This window comes from Octopus bimaculoides, chromosome 5 (assembly GCF_001194135.2).
Source record: "Octopus bimaculoides isolate UCB-OBI-ISO-001 chromosome 5, ASM119413v2, whole genome shotgun sequence".
In the NCBI taxonomy this organism is placed as follows: Eukaryota; Metazoa; Mollusca; class Cephalopoda; order Octopoda; family Octopodidae; genus Octopus; species Octopus bimaculoides.
In genome coordinates, this window is record NC_068985.1 from 55,979,449 (window position 1) to 55,993,514 (window position 14,066).

Below are 14,066 nucleotides of genomic sequence, written 5' to 3' on the forward strand. Positions count from 1 at the left end.
CTCACGCACAGCACATTTCCAAAGGTCTTGGTCAGTAGTCATCGCCTCGGTGAGGCCCAATGTACGAAGGTCTTGCCTCACCACCTCAGCCCAGGTCTTCCTGGGCCTACCTCTTCCACGGGTTCCCTCAACTGTTAGGGTGTGGCACTTTTTCACGCAGCTATCCTCATCCATTCTCACCACATGTCCATACCAGCGCAATCGTCTCTCTTGCACACCACAACTGATACTTCTAATGTTCAGCTTTTCTCTCAAGATACTTACACTCTGACGGGTATTTACATTGACATTATACATCCAACGGAGCATACTGGTTTCATTCCTTGCGAGCTTACCTATGTCCTCAGCAGTTACAGCCCATGTTTCACTGCCATGTAGCATGGCTGTTCGTACACATGCGTCATACAGTCTGCCTTTTACTCTGAGTGAGAGTCCCTTTGTCGCCAGCAGGGGTAAGAGCTCTCTAAACTTTGCCCAGGCTATTCTTATTCTAGCAGCTACACTTTCAGCACACCCACCCCCATATATATATATATATTGGTGTTAGGAAGGGCATCCAGCTGTAGAAACAATGCCGAATCAGATAGGGAGCCTAAACAGCCCTTTAGCTCCTGTCAAGCCGTCTAATCCATACCAGCATGGAAAACGGACATTAAAAGATTATGATGATGAGGAGGATGATGATGATGATAAGGGAGTGTTAAAAAGTTCCTGACTTTGGGTAAAAGAAAATACACAAGGATCAGTTAATTATAATTTTATTCAATATATTCCCTCTCAGATTCAACACTTATTGCAGTGATCCTTCAGTTTTTCTAAGTCTTGTAAAAGAACTCAGAAGGTTGGGCCTTCACTATGCCTTTCACAGTACCCTTAAAGGCAGGAACTTTTCAGCAGCTCCTTGTATATATCTATATGTTACTGCACAATGCTATCCATAAATTTCCATCTAGAAAGATAGAAGTTACCAGTTCCATAAATGATCATATATTTTCTGTTGTTGGCCAAGAATAACCAGATACTTACTGGCTCCTTCTCCTTCTTTTGGTGTCTTTTGGTTCACATAGAATATTCTGGGGACATTCAGTCGCATAACATGAAGATCGTTTCCAATGAGTGCCCACAGTCGATATTGGCCAGGTTCACTGGTTTCAGCCAACTTAAAAGCAGATAAATTTCACAAAACTTAGAAATAATATTCATTAAGTTTTTACAAAAAATATAACAATAAAAAAACTGTTAATTAAATTAATAAAAGAAACATGAAATTAATTTTTAAAAAACGTCACTTAACAATAAATATTTAAATTCAATATTGAAAGATTAAAGCAGTGGTTCTCAAACATTTTCTGGCTGTTGTCCCCTTGGCACATCAGCCCCCCCAGCCACTCACCATCAGAAACCACTTTCTGCAGCAAATTCAAAGCAACAATATTTCACAAATAAATTTAACCTAATTAACCCATTATTTTGTTGTTTTATTGCTCCACTTTTCTTCAAATCTTGTCCACCCACTAGATCTTTCCACTACCTGCACAAGGGCAGTACCAGCAACTTTGGGAACCACTGGTTTAAAGGATGGTCATGTGGTAAAGAAGTTCACTTCACAACCATGTGGTTTCAAGTTCAGTGCCACCTTCAGTTAGTCCCTTCAACTCTAGTCTCAGACTGACCAATCCAATGTCTTGTGAGTGGATTTGATAGATGGAAACAGGAAAAAAAAAATTGTTGTAAATGTGTGTGTATATAAATGTATATGGATGGGGGATGAATATGTGTGTGTATGTGTGTGTACGTGTATGTGTGTGTGTATGTGTCCCCCTCATCTAAATAGTTATAAATGAATGTCATTGTCACACATGTGAAGTCCCTTGTTTACAGTTTCCTCTGAAATTATGTCCAGACAAGCAAAATAATATTTCGCCCCCCACGGCCCAACATGCTTTGCATATAATACTGGTAACAAACAACATCACTTGTATGACAATGATGCTCATTTACAACCATCATGTGACCCCTTAACAAAAATACACACACACAAATATATGACAATATTCTTTCAGTTTCCTTCAACCAAATTCACTCACAGCTTTGATCAGACCAGGGCTTTAATAGGAAACACTTGTCCAAGATGCTGCATAGTAGGATTGGACTCATGGCCATATGGTTGGGAAGCACGCTTTTTAATCGCACAATAATGCCTGTACCTATCTCTCTTTCTCCCTCTATATATATATCATTATTGTTTAACATCTGCTCTCCATGCTGACACGGGTTGCACAGTTTGACATGGGGCTGGCTAGCTAGGAGCTGTCCGGACTCCAACTGTCTGTTGTGGCATGGTTTCTATGGCTGGATGCCCTTCCTAATGCCAACCACTTAGCAGTGTGCTGGGTGCTTTTTGTGCCAATGGCACAGGTGCATCTATGCAGCACCGGCACATGAAAGGACAAGCTGGTATGTGTGGAAGACAGAGGTTTTACTTAGCTTGACATCTCCTAGTTCCTTGCCATTTCCTCAGTAAGGCCCAACCTCTGAAAATCCTTTCTCACCACTTTGTCCCACATTTTCCTGGGTCTACCCCTTCCACAGGTATCCTCTACAATTAGAACTTGGCACTTCTTTATGCAGCTGTCCTCATCCATACATATACATATATATATTTGTACATATAACTATGTACATCTATCTATCTAGCTAAAAAAACAGAAAAAAATTGTTCCCAAGTCATATTAACTCAAAGGACAGGTTTCCTAGTTTCCTCCAGTGCATATATGCTCACCTGGATACGACACAGGTCTGTTGCAGGATTACTCATTTTTGCCAACTGAGTTAACTGGAGCAATGTGAAATGAAATGTTTTGCTCAAGAACATAACACGTTGCCTGGACCAGGAATCAAAACCACAAACTTATGATTATAAGTCCAACACCCTAACCACTAAGCCACACAACTCTACATCTATCTATCTATCTAACTAACTATATATCTCTGTGTGTGTGAGTGAACATGCGCATGTGTGTGTGTATGTTCAGCAATCTATCCAGGGAGCTGTGTGTTCCTAAACCACTACTTTGGACCACTTGTAGTCTGTGCAAGAAAAAACTGTACCTGTATCAGTTGCCATGGTAAATCTAGGATGGTGCGAGCTGTACGGCGCATGAAACCACTCAAACCTTGACGACCAATAATCGGCGTGGCACTGGAATTAAAGTCTGCCAAATCAACCCGCCGCCGTTTTTGGAGCTGCCTGTCTTTAGACTGCAAAGCCCATTTCTTTTTGTGATACTGTAACCATTCCACCATTTCAGCCTAAAGAGGATAAAAAACAAAAACAAAAGGACTAATATGAGAAAAAAGAAAAGAAAAATCAGTTGAAAAATAGATTTTGTAATATGAAATGGTAATTTCAGATTCACATCTATATTACATGCTGATCTCATGTAATATATATGTGCACATAAGATATAATGATATGTATATTTTATATATATATATATATATATATATATATATATATATATATCTATATATATATATCTATATATATATATAACATGAGAGATCATCAATGTGTATATGACAATATCATACGTGATATATGTGATATCATCAATATGTATATGATGATATCGTATGTGATATGTGTATATATAATGACATGATATCTATGTGTATATGATGATATCATATGATAAATAGAAATATACAGGAAGTACCTTAGTTTTTCCCATTGGTGGAGGAGGTCCTAAAATATCTCGAAATGTTTGAGTCAAAGATTCTGAGTTCTGAGAATTGGTTTTTGAGAAGTCAGTATCTTCACTTGATTGCATCCGTTTACGTTTGGTGACTGTAGCTCGAACTGGCATGTTGGGCTTAGCAGGAACTCCCAGATCTTCTATGTCTTTTATGGAATCCACTTCTGGTTCCTAATAAAATAGTAGTCAATCAATATAAGCTGTCATTTAATAAACATTTCAGAACAATGGAACAATTCTTCATTTAAGAGCAAATCTCTAAGAAAATGAATAGAATCTTCTAAATCTGATAAGCACTACCAATGGCTGGGTGGTTAAGAAGTTCACTTCACAACCATGTAGTTTCAGGTTCACTCTCACTGCACAGCATGTTGGGAAAGAGTTTACTATAAGTCCTGGGCTGATCAAATGCATTGAGAATAAATTTGGTAGACGGTAACTGTGCAAAGAATGCATGAATGCATATGTGCTTGTGTCTTCTTGTCTTAACATAATGTGATAGTTCTAAACGAGTGTCAATGTCATTTGTTTTCAATCTTCCATTAGAACAAGTCTGGCCATCTTGCTTGAATACAAGTGGGGGTTTGTGACAGGAAGAGCATCTGGGTGTAGAAACCTATTTTGATGAATTCTGTCTGACTCATGCATGCATAGATAAGTAGAGATTAAAATGATGATGGTTGTGATGGTGATGTGTGTGTGCATGTACATGCACACATTGTCTTTGTTTGCTAGCATTTGCACCCTATGGAAGTTGCAACCCAGAAATGTTGTTGCTATCAATTCTGTCAACAAATCTCTACTTGCCTTGTGCCTTCAAAGAGATATGAAATAAAAGATTCTTTTACTTGATAAACAAGTGTTAGTGATAGGAAGGGCATCCAGCTGTAAAAAAAAAACGCCCCAATAATATATTTGCCTCACCTATGCTAGTATGGAAAACAGGTTGTAACAATGAACAAATAAATTTCAACATAGTTGGGTTTGTATCACAGAGCAAGAGGCAGTTTCAGTTTGGTTGGTACCAAAACAATTAATGAAGCTTTATTCTGTGTATAAACTACAAGAGAAGTCACTCAAAAACAATTTGAAAATTCACTGTTTCATGATAACTTTATGATAAACAAAATATTGTGAGAAAGAGTAATAAAAACACAAGAGAAACCTGTGGTTTGGGTTGAGGAGCAAAGATTTCACTAATTTTCTTCTGTTTGAAAATGTCAGTTCTCTCTAATAATTTCTTCTGTAACCAATCTGGATGAGGAATACGTGGTACTGGGTTGGCCACCTACAAGACACATACACAAATACATAAATACACATACATATATAAATATATATATTCTCTCTCTTTCCTTTCCCGAGCGTCTTGTAACACAATCTGTATCACGTCCTCACGTTGTTGTTTCTTGTCTTTTTCCTATTTTTGAACCTATATATATATATATATATATATATATATATATAGCTGATATCCTGTAGTATTTTGAAACAAAAAATGTTACACTATAGTTTTATTTATCAGATAAAAGGCAGGTATAAAATAGGGTAACTTATAAATGAGTAAATATGGTAGAAGTTGATTGGTTGATTCTCTGGTCACATATTACATTGTAAAGAGAGAAGGTGAAAGACATTAGGAGAGAGGTACAAAAGGAGTTAAAATACAAGGTGTAGGATAAATGTCTTATAACATTCTGAAAAGTATACATTCTTAAATGAAATTTTACAAATCCTGGTAGCTAAGATTTAGAAATGAATAAATATGTTTCGCTAATATTAAAAAAAAAAGTGTTTTTATTTAATCTTATTTTAAGGTTTTTCATTTCATTTCGTGTAAGTACGAAAAAATTTGATAAAAGTTAAATTACAATTATTGTATGTATACCACATTTCTTGATGTTTCCCATGGTGGTAATAGTATACTGCCACAGTTACTCAACACAAGACAGGTAACACTTGCATATGCATCAAATGATTTTCTTTTTACAAATCTATTCAGCATGTTATTTAATTTTTCTTTTAGGCATGAATGTATAATTTGAATAAGATATGGCTGCTATTTCTACCTGGACAAACTGCCACATACATACCCCCCACTTATTGGTAAAAGCCATTTTACTATATATATATGGAATTTCTTCAGCTACCAGTCTTGTAGAAAGTTGGTATAATCAATAGAGACTTACTTGCTGTAGTGCAGCTGGAATGGTAATAATCTTCTGGATGGCACCACCCAAACGGTCAATATAATATTGCCAGTCAAGAATCTGATGGAAATAAAAGTAGCAATGAATAAACACTGAAACACAACTATTAAAGAAGAGTGCATGGCAACTGGTCATGTGTCCTGTACAGCTAGTAGTCTCAAGGCCATGAATTCAAACAGAGAATGTCCTAAACTTTGCCCAGTACCTTTATAACTTTAAAATACCATTGTTCAATGACATCAGCATCGTTATCATCATCACTTTTGCATGTGTTTTTTCCATGCTGTTGACAAGTCCCTTAACCCCTTGGGAGTCATTGAGGCATTGCAACCTTGCAGCATATCTTGGGTGAGAAAGCCTGGTGGAGCCCATCCCTTTCTGGGCTAAACTCATTTCTAGAGCTGAGTGGACTGGAGCAACGTGAAATGAAGTGTTTTGCTGGTCCAGGAATTGAAACCAATCTTACGAGCGTGAATCCAACATCCTAACCGCTATGCCATGTGCCTCTACTCTGTGCTGTTATGGATTAGATAAAACTTGTCGAAGTAATATTCTAGAGTTGGATGCTCTTCCAGTCACCAACTCTTGTTATGAAGCAAAGTTCATAAATCTATAAACATTATTTATAAACAGCAGCAAGAAAATATTGGGTAGAAAAACTCATCTGGCTAGAAAAAATTCAAAGGCTGCGTGTGGGATATGAACCCACATCTCCTGTAATCTTTGAGTTTTTCTATTCTGAAGGTTTTTTTCAATTCAATATTTACATGCTAATATTTATAGCTTTATGTGCTTTCAGATCCACTGTTACAAAAACGATATATTTCATGTTCTCTTGAAAGTTTATAAATTCATGTGATGTCAACAAAGTATCTATACCCTTGGCCTTTCAAACAGAAGACCACTCAGTGGCAGCAGATAAAACAATGCTAAGACACAGATTCACACATATATATACGTGTGTGTTGTATGTGTGTACATATATACATCTTTTACTTGTTTCAGTCAGAATGCACTCATGCTGGGACAACGTCTTGAAGAATTTTTTAGCTGAATGAATTGACACCAATACTTATTTTTTAGTGTTAAGTCTGGTGCTTATTCTATCAGTCTCTTTTTGCCAAACTGCTAAGCTACAGGGAAGTAAACACACCAACATCAGTTGTCAAGCAATGGGGACAGAGGATAAACACAGGCACAAGGAGACATACACACACACATATATATATACATACATAGATACATACATATATACACACACACACACACACACACGATGTTCTTTCAGTTTCCATCTGCTGCATCCACTCACAAGGCTTTGGCCAGGTTTATGCTATAGTAGAAGACACTTGCCCAAGGTGCCACACAGAGGGACTGAACCTGGAACCATGTGGCTGGGAAACAAGCTTCTTACCATACAGTCACCAAAAGAATGGAACAGGTAGAATATTGGCTGCTACAATCATTTCATAACTCGCTGACATTCGTTTTGTAAGTCGTTATGCAATGAACACTCCTTAGCATAGCTAGTCTTCAGGCCAAGTTATGAATTGTATAGAAACCATGAATTTTATAGTAACAATCAGTGCATTGAAATTCCTTCAATATAGGAAAAAGTGTGCAACTTACAATGTTAATACAAATTTATTTTATTGTGTACTGTTCATTTTTTGTCCCCTATACTAATCACATATTGCTTGGAGATAACTAACTTCCTACACTAAAATCCCTGGATCATATTTAACAACTAATACACACACACACACATATATATATATATATATATATATATATATACACACACACACATGAACATGCAATTATATACACAGACATATATACATATCTATCTATCTACAGTTGTATATGTACAGGTATGGCTGTGTGGTTGAGAAGCTTTTAACGTCTACTTTTCCATTCTTGCATGGGTCAGACAGAATTTGTTGAGGTAGATTTTCTTCACCATGATGCTCTTCCTGTTGCCAACCCTCATCTGTTTTCAAGCAATGTAATATTTACTCCAAAACCAGGCATGTTTTTCATAGATGATTAGAAATAAATACTACTTGCATGACCATGATGCTCATTTACAATCATCATGTTATGTCAAGATAAGGGCGCGCACACACACACAAGGCTTCTTTTAGTTTCCATCTACCAAATCCGCTTGCAAGGTTTTGGTCAGCCTGGGCCTATAGCAGAATACACACACACACACACACATAATGAGCTTCTTTCAGTTTCTGTCGACCAAATCGACTGATAAAGCACTGGATAGCCTGTAACAGCAGAGTTGAACCTGAAACCATATGGTTAAGAGGTGAAGTATTTAAACACAACCATTCTGCACCCATAGCTACGCCTATGCCTATATGAGCAACAACATTAATCATCATTGTTGTTTAACGTCCGCTTTCCATGCTAGCATGGGTTGGACGATTTGACTGAGGACTGGTGAAACCAGATGGCTACACCAGGCTCCAATCTGATTTGGCAGAGTTTCTACAGCTGGATGCCCTTCCTAACGCCAACCACTCAGAGAGTGCAGTGGGTGCTTTTACGTGCCACCAGCACGAAGGCCAGTCAGGCAGTACTGGCAACGGCCATGCTCAAAATGGTGTATTTTATGTGCCACTCGCACAAGAGCCAGTCCAGGGGCACTGGCAACGATCTCGCTCGAAAGTCCTTACACATGCCGCGGGCACAGGTGCCATCTCAATTTCGCTTTCGCTTGCCCCAATAAGTCTTCGCAAGCTGAGTTTTGTGTCCAATGAAGGAGACGATGTTGGCATGGGTGCCAGTTGTCGAATTTAACTCGATTTCGATTTCACTTAACAATATAAATAATAATATAAATAACAAGCAGCAATTGAGTAATGTTAATTGTAATTAGAACTTACATTTCTAATGTCAAGATCTTTGTTGGAAGTCTTGAGCCATTTCTTGAGAAAATGTCTCTTGATTCCTGGTTCAGCTTGGAAAATAGCCATTGGAATAGCTCTGGAAAAAAGAATTACAAGACACCATCATTATACTTGATTGTCTTTTTTATTTATAGAGGAAACATGGTAGATATATTGTAGAAGAACAACAAAAACTGTGTGACATTGGAGCATTTCTTTCAGAACATGAAAAAATTAAATAAAGTTGTTGACCAGACACTGATCACTGTTGACCAGACCTATACTCAAAAGTGTTCCAATGTGACTTGGTCTGTGGCACTCAGTAAGCTGTCCCGTAGGAATTTCCAGCTCATATTTATTGCAACAATAAATACTCACTTATCACCATCATTTAACTTCTACATTCCATGATGGTTTGACAGAGTTTGATGAGTCAGAAGATTTCATCGAACTCCAATGTCTGTTTTGGCGTGATTTTTATGGCTAAATGGTCTACCTAATGTTCATCACATTACAAAGTGGTATTATTTATCCCCATTAAGGTGGTGAGCTAGCAGAATCGCAAGAATGCTAGGCAAAACGCCTAGCAGCATTTCGTCCGTCTTTATGTTCTGAGTTCAAATTCCACCAAGGTTGGCTTTGCCTTTCATCCTTTCGAGTTTGATAAAGTACCAGTTCAACACTGGGGGTCAATGTGATCGACTTACCCACTCCTTCAAAATTATTGGTCTTGTGCCAAAATTTGAAACTAATATTTATCTCCACTTAAATGTTGATGTGCTATTAGAACACTTACCATACATGGATTTTGCACCAAAAACCAATATGAGAGTTTCTCTCATGGTAACTACTGCAATATAGCTTGTTCTAATAAAACATCCTCGTTCAAGTGGGGATAAACATTGCCTCTTGATATTAATACTGTCTCTGTTGCTAATATATATACTTTACAAAGTGTACTGGGTGCTTTTCTTGTGGCAGTAGCATTAGTGATGATCATCACATAACTTGCAAGTCTAAGGCCCTAATGTGGCCCCTATAACTGAGGGAGAACACAAGAGAAAGTGGGCAATGATCCTAGATGAGTGAGTATAGCAGGGAACAAGGGAAAAAGAAGGGATAAGTGATTGACAGGACTGAGAAAAAAAGAATAGAGTTGAAAAAAAATGACAGGGTGTGTTGTGTAAATTAGGAAGGGGGTGTCTAGGACTATCCAATATTATAAGGGACAAGTATGGACAGAAGTTCTATCAGAAAGAAGTTCAGAAATGAAGCAATAGACCAGGGTAAAGAGAAATTCAGAGAGAATCATTGAAGATAAGGGGTCATAGAGGAATGTTAGTGTCGGAAAGATAAGGTGTGTTGAAACAGTGGGAGATAAATGGACAATGGGAAAGGGGTAAGAAGTAGAAGCTGGTAGATACAAGAGAAGTGGAAGGGAAAAGAACAGAGTATGAATGCCAAAATATAGATTCTAGATTTATATATTCACTCAGAAAGATTTTGGACTCAAAATGCAGTACAGTGACTAGCTTCTTTTTTGTGTTTGTATCAAATTCCAATTTTTTCTTATGCCCGTAAAAACCATCTAATGTAATTCCTTCATTGGAGACAATATAAAGAGTTCTTGGGATTTTAGAAAGAATTCCATAAAATCAAAAATCTTAACCTCTCTGTAACTGGGGAACCTTCTGGTTTTTTAGATATCACATAGCGGCAACTCAGACCAGCATCTTTGATCATTTGGTCACCAAGGAACTGAAAAGCAAAAATTTATATGTTACACATGTATGGTGATGATAACGATGAGGATAATGATGGTGGTGGTGGTGATGATGATGATGATGATGATGAAAACAATGACATTACTCACAACAAAGATGAAGCAAATAAAAATGTTTGTCTTTAAAGACCATAGAGTACTATAAATTATTTAACCCTAGGTTGACTCTGATCCAGTAGACCTATGATCAAAAGTAACCATGTCTTTATATTTTTTATGTTAAGTATATCTAGAACTACACTTTCCCTTTTTTTAAGGTAGTGAGATGCGAGAAGATTTAGCTGTTATTTCCTGCAAGTCAAGTAAAAGCAACCACCCAGAGACTTTCTTGTTGGATCTAAAGAAAAGTTTGTTTCAGCACTGATTGAACAGATCTAGATAAGCCCAGATCTGCCCTGACTGAGCAGATCTAGATAAAAGCATTCCAGCAGCAGCTGCCACTAACAGTTCAAAGTTTCACACACAAGACCATAGCAGACTTAAGGGGGTCATCAGGAGATGGTGTATGCTGTTTCGAGACCTACCTCTTGATGCTGTTATTGCACATCAGCCCTCCTCACTGAGATAAGGCCCTGATTGCTAGATCAACTGGTTAATAGACTTTCCTAAATATTCTTCTAGCTGTTGCTCTTTTTAACCAAATCCAGTGGCTTATCTTCTCCACTGAGCCTGGATATCACTCATCATGGTATTTGCCTTACACTGAATAAGGCCAAACAACAATAACCATTTAAAACCATCAGATAATATCAGGACAGGGGCACAAAACACACACACATACGTGTGTGTGTGTATGTGCTGGTGGCATGTAAAAAGCACTGTTCAAGCGTTGGGCCTCATGGAGGCAGTGACAGGTGACCAAGACCTTTGGTGATATACCGTGCTTGCGTCAATCCAAATGAGACTGTAGTCATGGCCGAAGCTGGTGTCAGGTCAATGATACATAAAAAACAGTTGCTACACTCTTGGAGTGGTTGGCATTAGAAAGGGCATCCAGCTGTAGGAATCTTGTCAAATCAGATCAGAACCTGGTGCAGCTCTCTGGCTTACCAGTTTTCAGGCAAACTATCCAACCCATGCCAGCATGGAAAGCAGATGTTAAATAATGATGATGATATGGGTTTTGTAGACCTGGAGAAAGCCTTTAACAGAGTTCCCACTCTCTCATCTAGTGATCAATGTGGAATCTAGGGATAGATGAGTGGTTGGTGAGAGCAGTACAAGCCATGTACAAAGATGCTATCAGTAAGGTGAGGGTCAGCAATGAGTATAGCAACCACTGAAAAATTGGGTTTCCAGTTGCTGGAACACCCTGCTTACACTCCAGATCTCTCCGCTTCCAACTGTCACGTCATTGAACTACTCAAATATCCTTTACAAGGTAGTCAATTTGCTATGGACAAAGTGCAGGATGTGGTGCATAAACAGCTGTGTTACCAGCTGAAAGAAGTGCATCAAAAGCAAGGAGACTATGTTGAAAGATGCTGTAATTGTTCAACCTTCGTTTTTGTTTTTAACAAATTACAAAAACAAGTGTGTGTATAATTGTTGACAGTTTCAATTTATCAATTCCACTAACAAAGCTTTAGTTGGATGGTGGGCTATAGTAGAAAACACATAAACACTTGCAGCACAGTGGGACTGAACCCAAGACCACATGGTTCAGAAGCAAGCTTCTTAATCACACAACCATGCTTGCACCTATTCTTCTAGTTTCTTTTTTTTTTTTTTTGGTCTATCAAATGTATAATGTGTTTTCTAAGACACCAGGGTGTATGTAATTTGAGGAAGGCTTACTGCTATTTCTAATTAATCTAGGATGTACACTTTCTTGTATCCTGTTATTTACATCAAGATTTAGACATAGTATGGTGACATTGGTGTGGGAAAGAGAAGCAGTAACAAAAGGAGAGGGTGTGGTTTTAAATGAATATCATAGTTATACAAGTGATGTTGTTCATTTCCAGTCTTTCCTGAAAAATATGTCTGACCATTGAGAAATACTACCTTACTTGAAGGCAGTTGAATGTTAGAAACAAGAAGGGCAACCAGCCATTGAACAAATTCCATCTGACCCACGCAAGTGAACATTAAAACAATGATGATCATCATCATGGCTGTTCAGAGACTAAACAACAATAACACCACACATCTCAGAAACTCCTTCCAACCTGCAACTATATAAGAAGGAATTCTGATCTTTAACCCTTCAAGCATTGCATTTCAATGATTCATAAAATGGTGGTTGAAGGATTAATAAAACAGGAGTAATATCAGAGAAATATCAAAGATTTCTCACAGAACTTTGCATTGTTGAAGCTAGCAGGATGAAAGACATAGTTGACCTTGAATGACCATGAAATTAGGGAGATGAAAATAAATACTTTATCTTTTACTTGTTTCAGTCATCTGACTTTGACCATGCTGGGGCACTGCTTTGATGGGTTTTTTTTTTTAGTCAAACAAATTGACTCCCGGATTTATTTTCTTAAGCCTAGTGCTTATTCTGTTGTTCCCTTTTGCCAAACCACTAAGCTACAGGGAATAAACACACCAACACCAGTTGTCAAGCGATGGTGGGGGACAAACACACACACAACTGGTTTTCAGTCTCCATCAATTAAATCCACTCATAAGGATTTGGTTGGCCTGATGTTATAGTAGAAGACACTTGCCCAAGGTGCCATGCAGTTGGACTAAACCTGGAATCATCTGGTTGGGAAGCAAGCCTATTAACATACAGCCACACATGCACCTAAGACATTTTACTTTGACAGTGTTGCTTTGCATTTTTTTTTTATATTCTTTTGTTGGTTTCAGCCATTGGACTACAACCATGTTGAGTGCTACATTCTACAGTATAGTCAATATACAGTCCCTGCACTTATTTTATTAATCTTGATAGAATGAAAGGCAAAGCAGACAGGGGCAATATGCCACACATGACCTTGTCTGGCACTCCAGTCCTTGTTTCTGTACATATTCTAAATTATCACCCATTTTAACACTACCATCAGATCCTCAAGTATTTTAGTTGTCTTCGTTATATTTTAAGTTTTTTAACCAGGTCTCTAGTCTAAAGATACTGAGTTATTCCATTCCAACCATTTTCAAGAGCTTTAAAAGACAGGGGCATTTACATTTCCTCTCAACTTTTCCAGGTGCTCTAACAGGGCATGGACACTGCTCTTTCCGTTCTTGGTGGTCTTAAAAAAGCAGGGCACTCCCTTTGTTCCCAACACTTTCAATGGCTCTAAAAAATCATGTGAACAGCTCTTTGCTCCCACTATTACCAGGGGCCCTATCCCTTTCTTCTCTGACTAACCCATAAAACAAAAGTAACTTACTTCAGCCAAACGTTTAGCTGTGCTTATAGATGTTGATTTTTGCTGTCCGTAATCTTCCAGTTTCC

At 37.9% G+C, this 14,066-nt stretch overlaps 1 protein-coding gene across 1 annotated transcript in view; it reads right to left on the minus strand.

Annotated features, from left to right (window-relative positions):
• The window catches only part of LOC106884300 (DNA polymerase epsilon catalytic subunit A-like), a 124,998-nt gene that overhangs the window by 45,085 nt on the left and 65,847 nt on the right, over positions 1-14,066 (minus strand). The window contains exons 24-31 of the mRNA XM_052968400.1: positions 14,002-14,066; positions 10,541-10,629; positions 8,869-8,968; positions 5,948-6,028; positions 4,924-5,046; positions 3,720-3,929; positions 3,112-3,312; positions 1,027-1,159 (exon numbers count right to left, since the gene is read on the minus strand). Coding sequence (XP_052824360.1) covers positions 1,027-1,159; positions 3,112-3,312; positions 3,720-3,929; positions 4,924-5,046; positions 5,948-6,028; positions 8,869-8,968; positions 10,541-10,629; positions 14,002-14,066 — 1,002 coding nt within the window. The remainder of the gene's footprint in view (positions 1-1,026; positions 1,160-3,111; positions 3,313-3,719; positions 3,930-4,923; positions 5,047-5,947; positions 6,029-8,868; positions 8,969-10,540; positions 10,630-14,001) is intronic.